A 20,131-nucleotide genomic window follows, 5' to 3' on the forward strand; every position below is an offset into this window, starting at 1 on the left:
ATTTGTTTTTGGATAAGATTGATGTAATTAATGATAAGAGCAGTAAAGATGATTAGATCTCTCTTTGTTAATATTTCTGCCCCTCCATCAAAATTTTCATCTGGATAGAGATTACAATTGCTCTTTTTGTAATTGTGAAAAAGAAACTATTGTGCATTTATTTTTTGACTGTCCCTGTTGTCTTCTTTTTGGCATGAGATGTCACAATTTCTGAGTTTGAAAATGAAATTTTACTTAGCCCTAAATCTATCAACAGTTTTACTTCACTCGAATGAATATGACATTTCAAAAAGAAAAGTGTATGTTATTGATTTGTTTTTGTTATTAGGAACATTTTTTATTCATAAGTGGAGTGCTTTAAAACCCAACTTTGTTCATTTCCAAACAGTCCTTGAAATTTATTTTGAATCTATAAAAATTTCAATGAATTTAATATGTTTGTGATGCCCCATGGTTTTGTTTTTATTTATTTTCTGTTGCATTTAAATGTGTATTTGTACTGTTTGTGTCAAATGTCTGAAAACTTGTTGAATCGTTTTGTATTTTTAAAATTAATTAATAAAAAATAAAAAAGTGTGGTTAAAGTCTCCCGGAAGTGGATGGAGTCTCGCTCGTGCTGCAGCCTTGTGTTTCCTGTTTACGGGCGGGAAGAGTGAACCTCTTACTTAGCCTGTCCTGCATTACAACTCATTTTTCATCGCTTTATCTGGACTAGGCAAATCGGAATTATTTTAGCGCATTTTACTCCTTTTATTACTTCTCATCAAACGCTTACTGTATTGCACTGTGTGTTTCTGACGGAGGTTTACAGCTCTGATGGAGGAGTCAGCAGACTCCGGCGGCGGTGGTGCGGCAGCAGAGGGCCTCATGGTGCAGGTGACGGAGATCCGCTACCCTGCAGGAGCGCGTCCTCTGCGGCTGCTCGAGTGGAAGGTGAAACCCGGAGCTCTGGTGAACGTTGACTCCGTCATCGCGGTTTGCGCTCCGATTCCCGCCGAAAACGAGTCGAGAGCGCACGAGAGGAAGCTGAAGTCAGACCGCGCTGGAGTTGTGCGAGAACTGTGCTGTCAACTCGGGCAGGTCATCGCGCCTGGGTAAGACACGCTGTCATGACGTGCATGTAAACAAACTTGCGTGTAATGACCAGCAAACAGTACTGTGTAACCCGCGGCGTATTTTATTTGCAGCACTTCCGAGTTTAAAGTCTCGTTAGCTGAGCGCGCGCTAAGCTAAGTGGCACGCGCGCAGTTGCTCATGTAGAGCTCGTGACAGCAGTAACAGAACCTACGTGTGCCCAGTATAGCCACATTTAAAGGTGTTTTTAACACATGAAATGTCCCTGACAGATATTGACACTAAAATATGTGTGCTATATAGATATACAGCCATGGCCAAAAGTATTGGCACTGACATACATTTTGTGGTTCGCAAAGTTTGCTGCTTCAGTTGTTGTGGTGTTGATTCACATTGTTTCTAGATAATTGTGCAGAGTGATCAAATGCATTTTAAATAATTGCAAAAAGCTTCATTGGCCCAAAAAATTAACTTGATCACAAAAACCCAAATTTCACAGTTTTTTTGCCCCTGGCACAAAATGACCAGCTAACATCATTGTACTAATCAGATCAGCAGCACCTGGGAAAGTGTGGAGTACTAGTCAGGTGAAATCACTCAGTCATTCTGATTGGATTATAAGAGCAGACTGATTGCCATAAAAGGAGCGAAGAAGTGCTTCCAATCATTGTGTTCTTGTTAGCAGTGGTTACTTCCAAAGAAAGACGTACAGCCATCATCGCTTTGCATCAAAATGGCCTCCCATGCAAGGAAATTGCTGTAAAGAATATTGCACCTGAAAGAACCATTTACTGGATCATCAAGAACTTCAAGGAGAGAGGTTCAACTGCAGTGAAGAAGGCTTCAGGATGTCCCAGAGTGGCCAGCAATTGCCAGGACCGTCTCCTCCTGAGGAGTCTGCTACGGAATCTTGTCACCACCAGTGCAGAGTTTGCTCAATATTGGCAGTAGGTGGGTGCCAGTGCATCTGCAAGCACAGTGAGGTGAAGCCTTTTGGACAATGGCCTGGTGTTAAGAAGGGCAGCAAAGAAGCCACTTCTTTCCAAGAAAAACATCAAGGACAGACTGAAATTCTGCAGGAAGTACAAGGATTGGACAGCAGAAGACTGGTGCAAAGCTATTTTCTCTGATGAAGCCCCCTTCTGACTGTTTGGGATATGTGGAAAGCATAATGGGCAGTGGTAGCTCAGCGGTTAAGGCTCTGGGTTACTGATCAGAAGGTCGGGGGTTCAAGCCCCAGCACCGCCAAGATGCCACTGTTGGGCCCTTGAGCAAGGCCCTTAACCCTATCTGCTCCAGGGGCGCCGTATCATGGCTGACCCTGCACTCTGACCCCAGCCTAGCTGGGATATGTGAAAAAGAAGAATTTCACCATGTATATGTGCAAATGTATAATGTGTGATAAATAAAGAAAATTATTATAATTATAATGTTCACAGAAGAAAAGGTGAATGCTACCATGAGTCCAGTGTTGTGACAACAATGAAGCATCCTGGGACCATCAGTGTATGGGGTTGCTTTTCATCCAAGGGAGAGGGCTCTCTCACAGTTCTACCCAAAAACACTGCCATGAATCAAGAATGGTATCAAAACGTCCTGCAAGAGCAACTTCTCCCAACGATCCAGGAGCAATTTAGTGATGATCTGTGCATTTTCCAGCATGATGGAACACCATGTCACAAAGCAAGAGTGATAAGGAAGTGGCTCGGAGATCATTACATTAAAATTTTGGATCCGTGGCCAGGCAACTACCCAGATCTTAATCCCATAGATAACCTGTGGTCAGTCCTCAAAAGGCGAGTGAACAAGCAGAAGCCCACAAATTGTGATCAACTCCGAGCACTAATAAGGCAAGACTGGATCGCCATCAGTCAGGATTTGGCCCGGAAGCTGATATCCAGCATGCCAGAGCGAATTGCAGAGGTTGTGGAAAACAAGGGTCAACACTGTGAATATTGACTCTTTGCATATTGAATGTTTTTGCTAATAAAAGCCTTTAAAACTTATGAAATGCTTAACATTGTTTTCCAGTATACCACAGAAATGTGAAAAAAATGTACAAATACTGAAGCAGCAAACTTTGCAAAACACAATTTATGTCACTGCCAATACTTTTGGCCATGGCTGTAGGCTAGTCTCCGTGACAGCCCTAGGCTCTGTAAACAGATAAAATAGAGTCGGGGGAGCGGCCTGCCCTTTTTTTAGCTAATCGGAAACGCTCTCCTCTTGTCAGTTTGCGTCTTCGGGTTTTCTGACATTGGGTTAGCTGACAAGTATTTGGTGGGTGGGGTGTTGGAGAGAGGGCGTGTTGTTGAAGGGAAGAGGGTGGTCTATTTCAGTGGCAAGGGGAAGTTATAAAAAGCACTGAAATTGTGTACAGTACCTTTAAAGCACATGTTACTCTCACAGCATTGTTTTGTAAACAGTAATGCAGCAGCCTGCACTTGCTTGAAGACGGTACACATGACTATCTAATGTTGATGTCATACAGAAGTCTGCAAAGTTACCCATGTTTGAAGCCTGCTATTAAAAGAAACTGAGTACTTATAAACTGTTTGATCAGTACGTTTGAAATGCCATGGTGCACAAACTGGTTATGAAAATAGAATAGATTTAATGCATGCACAGTAGATGCTCATGTTCTAAGGGAAAAAAAGTAAAGACTCAGATTCATGTTAACTGTAGAAATATATGAAGCATTGAACTGAGAGACATGTTGTGGATTTTAAAGGAATATTCCAAATTCAATACAAGTTGAGCTCAATTGACAGCATTTGTGGCATAATGTTGATTACCACAAAAATGTATTTCAGCTCGTCCCTATATTTCTTTAAAAAAAAAGCAAAAATCTGGGTTATAGTGAGGCACTTACAATGGAAGTGAATGGGCCACTGCGTAGAAGTTAAAATAGTAAATTATTCAAAAGTAGGGATAAACAATATGCATGTTTACATGATTTTAGTGTGATAAAATCGCTTGCTAACCTTTTCTATGTAAAGTTATAGCAAATTTGCTATGGCGATGCAATGCCATAAACCCTAAAATTACCATAACAATGACTATTTAAACAACTTTAAAGCTCAAATAATAAATTAGTTTTAACAAAAGAATGAAAGTGCTTTTATAAAATTATCAGCTTTCTGTGTTTGAAGCCTCCAAAAATTGGCCCCATTCACGTCCATTGTAAGTGCCACACTGTAACATCGATTTGTGTTTTTTGTTTGTTTAAGAAAAGGAGGGACGAAATAATTTATGGTTATCAACATTATGCTGCAAATGCTGTCAATTGAACTTAAAGGGATAGTTCACCCAAAAGTGAAAATTCTCTCATCATTTACTCACCCTCATGCTATCCCAAATATATGACTTACTTTCTTCTGCTGAACACAAACAAAGATTTTTAGAAATATATCCCAGCTCTGTTGGTCCATACAATGCAAGTGAATAATGGCCAGAACTTTGAAGCTCAAAAAAGCACATAAATGCAGTATAAAAGTAATCCATATGACTCCAGTGGTTAAATCCATTTTTTCACAAATGATATGATAGGTGAGGATGAGAAACAGATCAATATAAGTCCTTTTTTACCATAAATTATCCTCCTTGCCCAGTAGGTGGAGATATGCACAAAGAATGCGAATTGCCAAAAACAAAAAAAGAATGTGAAATGGCCTTTGCTAGTTTAAAAGGACTTAAATATTGATCTGTTTCTCACCCACACCTATCATATCGCTTCAGAAGACATGGATTAAACCACTGGAGTCTTATGGATTACTTTTATGCTTCCTTAATGTGCTTTTTTGGAGCTTCAAAGTTTTAGACCCTGTTAACTGGCACTGTATGGACCAACAGTGCTGAAATATTCTTCTAAAAATCTCAGTTTGTGTCAGCAGAAGAAAGAAAGTCATACACATTTGAGATGGCGTGAGGGTGAGTAAATGATGAAAGAATTTTCATTTTTGGGTGAACTATCCCTGTACGTTTTATTGACACTGGAATATTCTTTTAATGTCATTCTAGATTTAGATTGTGTTTTTGCAGCCTTTAGAAGTAGAGGGAGCCACACTCTTCAGAAATCGTTCAAGTTTTTCAATTATCTCATGTCTGCTGAAGATGAGCTTGTTTATAAACATCACTGAAACATACAGTATATCGCCCGTGTTATGTTAATCATATGTGAATGTACCTTAGACTTGAGGTTTAATTGCATGATAATATGCATAATAAAGTACAAATATATAATATTTATATTTATTCCTGGAAACCTTATATCTGTACAGGAGTGTCATAGCAAAAGTGGAAGAATGCAGCCATCCCGTTGTGATGAAGGGTCTATGTGCAGAATGTGGCCAGGACTTAACTCAGTGAGTCAACACACTCCACTCATCCGCCTATATACATAACTTTATTTTTCTTGCTGTGTTGTCATTATTTCATTAACCCTTTAACTGCCACTTCAAGAAGAAAAAAAGGTTTTCTTACCAACCTTCAAGAGAGTCAGATTTTTTTTTTACAATTTGACCTTTCATGAAAATATTATTGACCTTAATTAATTGGTTGGGAAAAAAAGTTAAAGGGTTGAAAATTGATTTCCACTTACCCGACAGCTTTGAGGCTAGAAAATCGTTCAGGACAACCTCTTATTGTATTTCTATATTTTTCAGTTTTCTCAGCTCTTTGAAATACAATAGTTTTAGAGGTTTGTTAGGTAACTAGATGGTGCTGATGATGCACTTGCATATTCCTGCCTTTTAGGCTGGAAAGCAAGAATGGAAAGCAGCAGGTGCCCATCTCTACAGCAACCGTTTCCATGGTGCACAGTGTTCCAGAGCTCATGGTCAGCTCAGAGGTGAGTACTGCCAGTTTGCCACAAGTGTGGATGAAGTCTTTTAAGTGTGACAGTCTTTCAGATTGGCATGAAACGTAAGTTATGACTGACTTTACTTCCTTTTTGTGATGTATTTCCGAGTGAAACAGCTTATTCGACTAGAAAAAAATGCAGGATGGGGACTTGATTTTATCCATCGGTTGTTGATTGGATTGTGAAAACTGGGCGTTGTATCCCGGAATAGATGCAGATCTGAATACAAGTTTGCAGTTGACACACAGACACAAACACTGTACACCCCTTCCACCATTCTGCTTGAGCCACAGCCAGTTACTGGGGAAATGAATCAGTAACTGACAGAATAAATGCACAAGCACATCAAGGTCTTCGCTAATGACGAGGCTGTAGCTGTTGAGAAACGAGCGAGTAAAAGATCACAACATTTCAGTGTTTTGAATCACAATACACTAAATATTAAGGGAAAAAAGAACACTCACCCAAGATATCTGAATTAAAAAATATGAATAAACTCTAGAGGCATCCGAGTTGCATTGTATTCAGAAGTGATCACCTCTGGAAGTATTAAAGCATGAAATGTTTTGAACACAATCACGAATTCACCGTTGTTCATCCTCCTTTGAAATGTAAATTCAAGCCAGTGGGCCGGTAACCAAGGAGCTGGAGTTTTGGAGGAAAACAGCCGAAAATACACCTCTTCATCTCTGCATTTGCTGCTTTTACGGCAGGTTTGTTTACATGACTCTTAAATGGGTGGGGTAAAAACTGACTACTGACACTTGCATACGTCAGCAGAGAAGAGTCATATCACCGGAAGAGCAAGTTATGACATTTTGATTAAAGATTACGAGGTAATTTTTTAAAATAAAATGGCAAATATGCATGGATGAATCGTTCATAATAAGATCAGTAACATGCATTAATAAAATATATAGGGTACATTTTGATTTCATGCATACTTTAAGATCAGAGACTAGGGCTATCAATTGGGCAGAGTAACTAAATTCAAAATTTTACCTTAAATATTTTCAAAATTCTAATTAAATTTGAATTTTAAAGTGAGCTGATTTTTAAATTGGCGTTGTATACATAAACCATACAGCACTGTTATTATTGCAAAGAACATTCCTGGTTGTTAAAAAAAGAGCATTTCATTTTCAACTAATGAGCATAAAATAAATAAGTTTTAGTTGGTCCATATTCTCAAATGTTAAGTCAAAAGTAAAATGAGGGGGTAAAACGCTTCAATAGACAGTTCACATGGTGTTACACTTGCACTGATGCCACAGTATACTACTCCAGACTCAAGCTTCATAATAACAGTGAAATATCACATTGTTTTTTATTCAGTACAGTTGTATGTAGGGTAGTAATATTCACAGACAGCAGTGATATTCGACTGAACTCGGTGGTGAAGCGGCTCAGACTATGAGCACAGGCCAGGGGCTGTTCAAAGTGTTTAAACTCATTGCTTCACCTGAGAAATGCTTATAAAGGAGCAAGATGCCAATGGCCAAAGACCTCCACCAACTGTGAGGGGCTGTTCACATCAAACGCTTTTGCAACCATCCATTTGTTTTTCTATGTAAATGCGCTAGACGAATGTCTTTGTTTCGCTTTGTTTTTGTTTATTCGGGCGTCTAACAGGAGCGCTGTTTTTTTAATTAAAAAAAATAAATGATTTGATCCCCTTTTCTCAACAAATTGTAATGCCCAATTCCCACTACTTAGTAGGTCCTCGTGGTGGCGCGGGTACTCGCCTCAATCCGGGTGGTGGAGGACAAGTCTCAGTTGCCTCCACTTCTGAGACAGTCAATCCGCGCATCTTATCATGTGGCTCGTTGTGCATGACACCGCGGAGACTCTGCATGTGGAGGCTCTGCTACTTTCCGCGATCCACACACAACTTACCATGTGCCCCATTGAGAGCGAGAACCACTAATCACGACCATGAGGTGGTTACCCCATGTGACTCTACCCTCCCTAGCAACTGGGCCATTTTGGTTGCTTAGGAGACCTGGCTGGAATCACTCAGCACATCCTGGATTCGAACTCGCGACTCCAGGGGTGGTAGTCAGCATCAGTACTCGCTGAGCTACCCAGGCCTAGGAGTGCTGTTTTTTAGATGCTGTGTCTTATTAAAATGAACTTTAAAAAGCATCTTGAGACAACTGCTTTCTGTTAAACTGTATTTGTTGCGCTGTCTAGCCTTTTTTAGCGCAAGAATGCGATCGATCTGAAGTCATCGTCAGTGCTTGGCACACATCCAATTTTATGGATTTTATGCAGTTTTAGCATTTGAATGTGCATTTTTTCTTAAACTCGACGAATATTTGAATTTAGAATTTTATTTGACAAACCTATCAGAGACCCTTTACTCGCATTGTATTTTTAGAGTTACCTCAAGTTCCTGTCTGATTGTTGTTGTGTTCTAGACAGATGGTTGCTAAGATGTCATATTATTGTGTTATTACAGACCTTTGCACAAACTCGGTGTTTTTTGTCTCTTGTGTGTCTGTGAGCAGCAAGCAGAGCAGCTTGGCCGAGAGGACCAGCAAAGACTTCACAGGAACAGAAAGTTGGTGCTGATGGTGGATTTGGACCAAACACTGATCCACACCACTGAACAGCACTGTCAGCGCATGTCCAACAAGGTAGCTGTAGAAAAAAAAAACATTAGTCTTTCTGAAGATGCTAGAATTGTTTTAGGGCCATGTTTGGCTTTATCACTACAGTTCTCTTGGGTGTATTTAAAGTTTCTCATAATCATACAGAAATGCAGAATTTCCTTAGAGACAGTGCCAGTTTTTCAACAAATCAGTGTTAATACCTGTAAATAGTACATATTAAGCAATTAAACAATAAAAATTTAACAAAATATAAAATATGCAATATGATATTATATTTATTGATTAAATACATTGATTTGTTCATTTTTAAAAAGCTAAAATGTGACAAATGATGAAAAACTAATAAAATATAATTAGTCAAATTAATAATTCCATAATGTGCCTAGTTAGAAGGTCCCCTGTATAATTCACAGAATTAGCTAGGAGATAATTTCTTTCATATGTAAGCTAAAGGGACATTATAAATGAAATATACCCTATAGCCCTATATTATATATGTATGTAACAGTAAAAGGTCGGGCAAGGAGGAGGCGGGAACCGGTTGAACAATCAACATAAACTTTTAATGCATAAATGAACATAAAACAACATAAAACATAAGGACAATGACACACATGCAACGCGGCCATGTGCGTCTCTCTCTCTCTCTCTCTCTCTCAAACTGGCGTCTCCAGCTGCCCCTTATCTCACTCTCCCGCTGGTCAGCTGATTCAGTGCCGGCTGTGCTCCATCACGGCCCGGCCACGCCCTCCTCCTAGTCACACTGTAATTGTTATGTTTTTATATATTATATTATTATTTTTCATATTCATTTGTTTATCATGTTACCTCTTAAATACAAGATAATTGCAGATGTGAAGTATTAAACAACAGACATTTTTTATTATTTATTGGATGCATAAAATAAGCATTGTTCCATATTTATTTATTTTTTGTGGATCACACACTGTTTCAACAATTGAGGTTGTCTTGCATGTTGCCTCTACTCAGTTGGTGGTTTAAGTTAAATATGTGTGTGTTTTTTTTTTTTTTTTAACAGTATACTGTAAATCACAATATACTTGTTCTTTCTCTATAGCAGTTGTGAATAACTGTAAAATTGTTTGTTCAGTCTGTTAATGATGGTGTCCAGTGTCATGGCTTCAAAATATTTATCTATAGTACCTTCAGTTTGGAGCTCGGCATTAAAAAACAAAACACAACCTTCAGGAGAGACGTTGTTAAGAGTTCTACAGAACTCTTAGTGTTTGGATTTGTTTGTTTCTGTGAAATTATTGTGGTTGTTACTAGAAATGTTGCTTTGAAGAACTTAAATGCAGCCATGAAATGATTGATTCCGTTTAAATGATTCTTTTTACTCTTTTTGTCTGCTATCCTTCTTTTTCAATTTGTTCTTCTTGTAGGCGTGAATGCTTTCATTCTGCCAGACATGAATCCACTCAGCAGTTCAGCTCGAACAAAACCGCAATCTCAGATCTTTATGGCAGACAATTACAAGACCATTTACTGAGTTTTCAAAGGCTGAAATGATGTCCTCTAAGATTGTGTGATGTCTGCTTTCAGAAATGCACAGTGAATGCACCGTTTTTGAAAAATATTTCCAACATATTTTTTTTATTTTTTTTAAGATCGCAAGTAATTATATAATTAAACAGACAAACAAACAAATAACAAGCAATAGAGTAAATAAAAATGAACAAAGATACAATTTTTATATATATATATATATATATATATATGTATATGTATATACAAGTTGGACAGCATGCAGGTACTGAATTGAGTTGGTAATCAGTTTTGCAAATCCTGCAGAAAGACTGGTATTGTTTTTTTTTTTTTAACCCTTCCTCCCGAACATTAACCACCCCACCACCCAACACAACCAGATACCCCAGTGGTCAAATACAATTGACAAAGACACACAAACAAACAATAAAACATAAGAAAATATTTAGAAATACATTTAAAAAAAGTATATGTTCAAAAACAAAAAGGCTACAACATACACATTTAAAACAACATGTCTCCCTCCACTGTCCCTCCCCGAGAGCCCTCCAAAAAGGCCAAATAGCTGTCCCACCTCCTGATGAACATATCCATGTTACCTAGCCTTCTATATGACAACTCTTCCCAAGCTGCCACCCTGCCATCTCCTTGCACCACTCACGAAACGAGGGCTTCCATCGTCTAAGGATAATCTGTCTGCCCACCATAACACCGGCCAGGATCCAATTCTTCATGTACTTATCTCCTACATCAATGACCGCCCCGTCACCCAAAATACAGAGCCTGGGGCAAAAGGAAATCCGAGTACCCAATACGTTGGCCATAAAATTCTGGACCTTCAGCCAGAACTCCTGTATCTTACGACACCCCCAAAAAACATGGGCGGTGTCTCCATCTTCTAAATGGCATCGCCAGCAGGTGGGTGTGTCCTTAAGACCAAGTCTATACAATTTAGAAGGGGTCCAATAAAATCTATGTAGAATCTTAAATTGCATAAGGCGCACCCTTGCATCTCTTGATGCAGACTTGACGTTTTTAAGAATCCTAGCCCACACTCCCTCCTCCAAAAACAAATTTAAATCTTCCTCCCATAATCTTTTGAGGGAATTTAAAGCTTCATCCCCCAGACTCTGAATTAGCAGGGAGTAATACACTGATGCCTCATGACCTTTTCCAAAAGCAGTAATCACCACTCCCAGAGTATCTGCCGCACTAGGGGGGTGCGTGCCACTCCCAAAAACAGAGCAGAGTAGGTGGTGCAGCTGTAAATACTTTACAATTGAGATCTGGGAATTCCAAAATTTTGAACCAAATTTTCAAAAGGTCTCAATACTCCACTCTCATATAGGTCACCAAGTGTATTAACCCCCCTCACAATCCAATCTGACAACAGAAAAGGGACTTATTAATACATAGTTTAGGGTTCGGCCATATGCTCGAGGCTGCGTTTAAATAAATATCAGAATTAAACACTCTGGACACTTTTGTCCATATCGAGTGTAAATGCAAAATAATGGGGTGTGACTTAACTTCTCTGATTAATTTGATCGAAAGGCTATGCAGAGGTGAGATGGGGCAAGAGCTTCCTTTTCAGTACAGAACCAGGGAGGGGCTCTCTCAGGTGGAAGTGACCAATGAGCCAAATATCTGAGACCGAATGCATAGTAATAAAACAAAATCTTGGGTAGGCCTAACCCAACTTTGTCAATCGGCCTATGTAACTTATTGAAATTTAACCTGGCACACTCACCTTAAATAAAGGACTTCGCTATGCTATCAGATTGCTTGAAATAACAGAGGGGGACATCTACAGGGAGAGATTGTAACAGGTAGATGAATTTTGGAATACAATTAATTTGAATTATATTAACCTTCCCAATCATCGATAAGTGTAATGAAGCCCACCTGTCCACCAGGGCTGAAACAATTAGTCGACATTATCGACAGTGTCGACAATAAAAAATTGTCGACAAAATTTTTCATTGTCGAGTAGTCGTTTGATCTTCATGAGATCACATTAAACTCTAATGATTGCACACAAGAGCAGCACTGCAGCTTGCTCCTGACTGAGGAGAGGAAGAAAACCCAGATCACAGTCCAGACGCACTCTAAACTTTCCAAACAGTTTCAGGTTATGTAGATCTCAAAGTATGAGGGAATTATACTTTGCAGAAAATTTGCAGAAATACAAAATAAGTAAATACGGAAGCATTCTTGTTGTGGAAAAAGCAGAGCCGGAGCTGACGCTCAGCTTAAGCAAAACTTGTGTGTCGAACGTCTTTAAAGGAAACACCAAGCGTTACATCTTTAATGCAGTTCTATTTAATGCGTTATAGCTTTATTAAAGTTCAAATAATAAGGAAACTGGCATTTTTCTGTGCTGTCAGCGCCTCTTCTATGAGTTGCTCGAAGTGTCCCGATCTAAGGAGGAGAGATTGAAACTGCACCCGGCTGAGGTACACTCTGTTGCGGAGACTCTCATCCCTTGAGTGCACGCATTTAATGCAGCTAAATTATAATGTGATGGCAACTTATTGAATCATAATATATGTGTCACTGTGCATTTCTTATCGTGAAGAAAATTGTAAACGCAGCTTTATTAATAAGAGAGAGTTTGTTTTTTTGTGTGTTAAAGATGGATTGAAGTGAACAGAAAGGTGAGAGAGGGTAGTCTTCGCCCCATTATACACTGCAAAAAATACATTTTTTATTTATTTTTGTTTTGGCTTGTTTTCCAATATAAATATCTAAATCTCCTTTAAAACAATGTACAGTTACTTTAGCAGCTATACTACAGAAGAATTAAAAAAATTTTTTTTTTTATCTGAGAATGTTGAATATAATATTAAAAATACAAATATTTTAAAATATCTAAAAATCCTTTAAAAAAGATGCATTAACCTGAGAAGCAGCATATAAGATATTTAGACTTGCTTTTAGAGAATAGATCTTGAGTATATTTTGTCTTTACTGCACTGGCAGAAGTATAACCAAGTGGAAAAATACACTTATACAAGATACACTTATATTTAAGATACATTCTCTTAAAGCAAGTCTAAATATCTTATATGTTACTTCAAGTAAAGTATCGCGTTTTACGGATTTTTAGACAATTTTAAATGGAAAAAAAAAGACAAATACACTTGATAACAATAGGTTTTTTTTGTAGTTAAATTTTTACTGAATTAAACATAATAAAAAGTATTTTTTCCCTTTAATTCAGTGAATGTCATTTAGAGGTATTTTTAAAAGATGATTTTGTCCTCTTTATTGTTAGCAAGCAAGTTTAATACAACCTTTTAAGTCGGGGCACAAGCTGAATAATCAGTTAAGAGCTAATGATTAATCGCTGCAATAATCGCCCGAATAGTCGGATAATCGTATTAATAATTGTTAGATTAGTCGATTATCAAAATAATCGTTAGTTGCAGCCCTACTGTCCACATCATTCGAAAACCTTTTTATTAAGGGATCAAAATTAACTCTGAATAAATCAGACAAATTTGCTGGGAATAAAATTCCCAAATACTTAATGCCTTGTTTGGGCCACTGGAAGGCGCCCGGCTGGAAGGCCGTTACTGGGCAGTACGCTGTCAAAGCCAAAGCTTCGGATTTAGACCAATTGACTTTGTATTCAGAGAACTTGGAAAAGGAATGAATAATTCTGTGGAGGCAAGGCATAGATCTAGTAGGTTTAGAGACAAATAATAAAATATCATCTGCGTAAAGCAGAAGCTTATGCGCCACACGTCCCGCCGTCACCCATGGAAAATCATCCTCCTTTCTTATTGCGGCTGCTAATGGTCCCAGGGCAAGACAGAACAATAATGGGGAAAGAGGGCAACCCTGCCGAGTGCCCCTATTCAGAGTAAAATAATCTGAAATTAATCCATTTGTTTGTACCGCTGCTACAGGGTGTCTATAAAGTAACTTAATCCAACCAATAAATGTACTCCCAAACCCATATATTTCCAAAATCTTAAAAAGATAATCCCATTCTACCATATCAAACTCCTTTTCAGCGTCAAGTGAGATGATATTGATGAGACGCCTGATGTTATCAGAAGAGCTGCGGCCCGAATAAACCCCACCTGATCTATATGTATAAGAGATGTCATAACCTTACTTAATCGGTTAGCCAAAATTTTTGACAATTTTTACATCTAGTTGGATCAGGGAGATTGGACGGTAACTTTTACACTCGCTTAGATCTTTGCCCTTTTTTAAGAATCGGACTGATCCGGGCTTGTGTCATTGTTGGAGGAAGCTTTCCATTCTTTAATGATTCAGTATAAACTTCTAACAAAAGTGGAGCCAGTTCTGTAGCATAAGATCTAAAAAATTCTGCAGCAAAACCATTTGGCCATGAGAATCAAGAGCGATTTTTGTTCAGTCTTCGGTTTAGGAAGATCTGATGGTTCCACAAATAGATACTGAGGACCAGTTGGTCTCCATATACAGGTGCATCTCAATAAATTAGAATGTCGTGGAAAAGTTCATTTATTTCAGTAATTCAACTCAAATTGTGAAACTCGTGTATTAAATAAATTGAATGCACACAGACTGAAGTAGTTTAAATCTTTGGTTCTTTTAATTGTGATGATTTTGGCTCACATTTAACAAAAACCCACCAATTCACTATCTCAAAAAATTAGAATATTTTGACATGCCAATCAGCTAATCAACTCAAAACACCTGCAAAGGTTTCCTGAGCCTTCAAAATGGTCTCTCAGTTTGGTTCACTAGGCTACACAATCATGGGGAAGACTGCTGATCTGACAGTTGTCCAGAAGACAATCATTGACACCGTTCACAAGGAGGGTAAGCCACAAACATTCATTGCCAAAGAAGCTGGCTGTTCACCGAGTGCTGTATCCAAGCATGTTAACAGAAAGTTGAGTGGAAGGAAAAAGTGTGGAAGAAAAAGATGCACAACCAACCGAGAGAACCGCAGCCTTATGATTGTCAAGCAAAATCGATTCAAGAATTTGGGTGAACTTCACAAGGAATGGACTGAGGCTGGGGTCAAGGCATCAAGAGCCACCACACACAGACATGTCAAGGAATTTGGCTACAGTTGTCGTATTCCTCTTGTTAAGCCACTCCTGAACCACAGACAACGTCAGAGGCGTCTTACCTGGGCTAAGGAGAAGAAGAACTGGACTGTTGCCCAGTATTCCAAAGTCCTCTTTTCAGATGAGAGCAAGTTTTGTATTTCATTTGGAAACCAAGGTCCTAGAGTCTGGAGGAAGGGTGGAGAAGCTCATAGCCCAAGTTGCTTGAAGTCCAGTGTTAAGTTTCCACAGTCTGTGATGATTTGGGGTGCAATGTCATCTGCTGGTGTTGGTCCATTGTGTTTTTTGAAAAGCAAAGTCACTGCACCCGTTTACCAAGACATTTTGGAGCACTTCATGCTTCCTTCTGCTGACCAGCTTTTTAAAGATGCTGATTTCATTTTCCAGCAGGATTTGGCACCTGCCCACACTGCCAAAAGCACCAAAAGTTGGTTAAATGACCATGGTGTTGGTGTGCTTGACTGGCCCAGCAAACTCACCAGACCTGAACCCCATAGAGAATCTATGGGATATTGTCAAGAGGAAAATGAGAAACAAGAGACCAAAAAATGCAGATGAGCTGAAGGCCACTGTCGAAGAAACCTGGGCTTCCATACCACCTCAGCAGTGCCACAAACTGATCACCTCCATGCCACGCCGAATTGAGGCAGTAATTAAAGCAAAAGGAGCCCCTACCAAGTATTGAGTACATATACAGTAAATGAACATACTTTCCAGAAGGCCAACAATTCACTAAAAATGTTTTTTTTATTGGTCTTATGATGTATTCTAATTTTTTGAGATAGTGAATTGGTGGGTTTTTGTTAAATGTGAGCCAAAATCATCACAATTAAAAGAACCAAAGACTTAAACTACTTCAGTCTGTGTGCATTGAATTTATTTAATACACGAGTTTCACAATTTGAGTTGAATTACTGAAATAAATGAACTTTTCCACGACATTCTAATTTATTGAGATGCACCTGTAAATATTGATTTCAGTCTTTAACATTTGTTGGAAATCAGGATTTTGCAAAAGGGACACATTAAGGCGCCAACTATATGATTTCATTTTCTCTATATGTGGCATCACCTCTAAACTCACCAGGGCGTGATCTGAGACTAAAATGTTTCCAATTGAGCAATCAACAACAGATGAAATGAGGGATTTGGATATATAAAAAAAAATCTATTCTAGAATAAATCTTATGGGCTGATGAAAAAAATGTATAGTCCCTACCAGATGGGTTCAAAAGTCTCCAAATATCTGTAAGACCAAGATTTTTACACATCCTGTGAAGCGTCAATGTTGCTCTAGGGGGTTTACACACTTTTGCTTCACTATGATCAAGGACTGAGTCCATCAAAAGATTAAAGTCTCCTCCTAAAATTAAATCATGAGGGGTGCCAGCGGTTTGCAACATCCCTTCAAGATCTGTAAATCATAGATCTGATCATCAGCGTTAGGTGCGTAAATATTAGCCAAAATCAGACTTTGTCCTTGAATTTTTGCTAAAACAATAATTACTTTTCCTAATTTATCTTTAATCTGTTTGAGACATTTGAATTGTAAATGTTTATTTACCAATATAATGACTCCCTTGCTCGTACTTTAGCCAACACTAAAGAAAACATGTCCACCCCATATCTTCCCAAATTTTTCAGCTTCCTGCGGGGAAAGATTTGTTTCTTGAAGAAACACTATATCATATTTCTTACGTTTAAAAAAGAAATAACCTTCCTTCTTTTTATGGGGTGCCCCAACCCATTCACATTCCATGTGGAGAGAGATAGTACACTCATATTAACATTTGAAATTGTAATATAATAAATAAATTGTGTGCCAAAAACAAAGTTATGAAGACCACATTTCAACATCAATGCAACAATATAACCCCGAACTTCCCCCCCAAACAAAACAAACAGAAAAAAGAAAAACATGCGCATTAACCCCACGCACGACAGCGCCAACCGGCGTCAATCCCTTTAAACTCAGAGTCCATGTACGCCTATGACAGCCCCCGCGACAACTTTGCCATCGACAAATTTGTAAGGCAAAATTACATAAGATCTAATATTTTGTAAAACAAACCCCAGCCAGTAGGCAGAATAAACACAAAGAACATGTAGATTCATTCACAGAACTGTCACAAAGGAGTGTTCCTTCACAAAACAAATTCCAGCCGATATAAAGCCGTTCAGTTTCCTCGGTCAGACAAATGAATCTGAGCCAGATTCCAGCTGATGAGTGCAGCAGATGACATAATCATTCCAATGACCCACGAAAATACTCCACAAATCATACTCCAGCCAACAGGAGGCATAAGCACAAGGAACTGACAAATTCATCCATAACTGTCCCGAAGTAGTGTTATTTAACAAAACAAACTCCAACCGCTAGGCGGAACCAGCACAAAAGGAAACGAAAAGCGCATCCCGGTTCCTCGGATGGTCAAGAGTCAATTCACTCAGAGGCCGCATAAAAGTACATCCCATGATTTACACAGTCCGCCAACTTTATAAAAGACATCCTTTGTGTGGGCATGTAGATATTTTGCGGTCATCCGTAGTGTCTATTCTCAATCTGCCCGGTAACTTCATTGTAAAAGTGATCTTCCGTCAATGCAAAAGTTTCTTTAAGGAAAAGTGTTAATCCGCAAAACAAAACAAACTCCAACCACTCGGTGGAGCCAACTCAAAAAGAAACAAAAATGGCGCCCAGCTTCCTCCGAAAGCCAGAGTATGTACAGTGAGTCAATCCACTCACAAGAAGAACACCCAATGGTTACTCACCCATTGTTTCAATAAAAGACATTGCCTGATTGGGACATGTAAATACTTTGCTGCCGTCCCTGGTGTTTATTCTCAGTCTGGCTGGAAACATCAGAGCAAAAGTGATCTTTCGCTGATGTAAGAGTTTCTTGCATTCCTTAAACCGATCGCGTTTCTCTCTTGTCGAGTTCGCAAAGTCCGGGAACAAGAAAATATTGTAATTCTTCCAAGAAAGCTTTCCTTTGCTCCTCACCTGGCGCAACACGAGATCTTGATCGGATGATTTAAAAAATTTGGCCAGAATCGATCGGGGCCTTCCTCCCTCAGCGGATCTGTGAGCCGGGACTCTATGAGCTCGCTCGATTTCCAGCTTGTGGCCTGTTATGTCGAGCAGACTCGGGAAAAGCTTGTCTAGGAATTTCACCATATCTCTGCCCTCCTCATGCTCAGGAATTCCAACAATTTAAATGTTATTCCTGCGGCTTCTATTCTCAAGATCTTCAAGCTTTTCAAGAACATGTTCAAAATCAACTTTGGTCGCGGGTGGATTAGCGGCTAATTCCTTCTCTGATGCCTCCAAATAATCGATTCGTTTCTCAACATCTGTCACTCTTGTGACTAGCTCAGAGAATTGTTTTTCCATCGCCGTAATCGATCGACGTATTACAGCGAGATCCTCCAAGTCCGCAAGTACCTTCGTCAACATCACCGACACTGACGCTGGATTCCTTCTCCCAGTGCGCCATCCAAATCGAGTCCCCGGTCCACAGACTTGTCTGGGCTTTCATCTTGAACCCGTAAGTGTCTTTTAATGTCTCCAGAGCCCAAGGATTTTGACTTCTTTGCCATGTTTACCTCAAACAGCAAATATGTAACTGGGTGTATCGAATTTCACCAGATTTTATCATGAAAATAAATAAAAAAATTGGCAAAGTGCTCAGAGCTGTCTCTCACACGTCTGCCCTTCGCATGGTGTCACCGTACACTCTTTCCAACATATTTCTAACTTCAGTGTAACGTTCCTAAAAACGCTAAACTAAAAAAAGCCTTTCCCTTGATAGAGCTGTATTTTTTTAAACTGGGCAATATTGTAGTCATTAGGCAGGGTTTCCGCGGGTCCTTAAAAAGTCTTAAATTTACTTTTTAAAATTTAAGGCCATAAAAAGTCTTGAATATCTTAAATAAATTACAAGAAGTCTTAAATTTAGTTTGCTGAGGTCTTAAATTTTGCGGCGTGAATAGAGGAGATGCTTAAAACAGCAGAATCTGTGTGAGTCATAATCATCTCTCTCTCTCTCTCTCTCTCTCTCTCTCTCTCTCTCTCGCTCTCTCTCTCTCTCTCTTTCTCTCTCGTGCGTTTAGCAGCTGACGCTTGAGTTTAATGTGAGCGCTCGCAGGGAAGCGCATTTTTACTGAACTTACGATGGTACACATGTATAAACCTTCATAACCCCATTAATCCGAAATGCAAATGCCGTTATTTTGTGTCTCTAACTGTTGCTCCTGCTTATAATCGACAAAGCGGTCAAGTGACAATTTGCAAGCATGCGAGGTTGGAGCGTCTTTTGACGCCTTTCAAATCTTTGCGCTTCCTTATTTGACACTACCTTTAACAATAATTGTAAAGCTAACAGAACTACTCAGCTGCAGAGTTACACCTGTTATATCTCTCATCTCCATCTCTCTTGAGCTCCATCTGACATATACAGGTATTTTCTCTGCCATCTCGATCAGTCAATTTAAAAATTTTTGTAATAATATACAAAACAATAATAATATAATTATATAAAATTATAATATTAATAATATACATGATATGAAAATATATTATCTATATTTAATATTTAGTATACAATCTGTTATATTATAACTAATTATGCAGCACAGTTCTCTTTCATAATTTAATCTGTTAACATTTTCAATACATATTGTCAACTTTAAACGGCCATTTTTAAGGTAACTGATGAGTTTTTATTTGAGATATTTCACTCAAAAATGTAAATTGTCATCACTTACCTTCATGCTGTTGCAAACTTGTATGACTTTCTTATTTCAGTGGATATCAGAAGGAGATATTAGGGAGTTTCAGTCACCATTCACTTACATTGAATGAAAAATAAGATGCAGTGACAGTGAACGGTGACTGAGACTAAACATTTTGCTTAACATCTCCTTTTTTGTTCCATGGCAGAGAAAAATTCATACACACTCAAGGGTGAGCAGTGATGACAGAAAATTCATTTTTAAAT

General features: G+C 38.7%; 1 protein-coding gene across 3 annotated transcripts in view; it reads left to right on the forward strand.

Annotated features, from left to right (window-relative positions):
* The first annotated feature begins 434 nt into the window (after positions 1-434).
* LOC127424835 (RNA polymerase II subunit A C-terminal domain phosphatase-like) overlaps positions 435-20,131 on the forward strand; it is a 167,302-nt gene continuing 147,605 nt past the window's right edge. Inside the window, exons 1-4 of one of the 3 annotated variants that reach the window (XM_051670295.1) lie at positions 435-1,094; positions 5,355-5,438; positions 5,830-5,923; positions 8,446-8,574. In XM_051670295.1, the coding sequence (XP_051526255.1) occupies positions 817-1,094; positions 5,355-5,438; positions 5,830-5,923; positions 8,446-8,574 (585 nt within the window). In that variant the 5' untranslated portion in view covers positions 435-816. The remainder of the gene's footprint in view (positions 1,095-5,354; positions 5,439-5,829; positions 5,924-8,445; positions 8,575-20,131) is intronic. The other 2 variants (XM_051670294.1, XM_051670293.1) reach the window with 2 other exon arrangements.

This window comes from Myxocyprinus asiaticus, chromosome 34, assembly GCF_019703515.2.
Source record: "Myxocyprinus asiaticus isolate MX2 ecotype Aquarium Trade chromosome 34, UBuf_Myxa_2, whole genome shotgun sequence".
In the NCBI taxonomy this organism is placed as follows: domain Eukaryota; kingdom Metazoa; phylum Chordata; class Actinopteri; order Cypriniformes; family Catostomidae; genus Myxocyprinus; species Myxocyprinus asiaticus.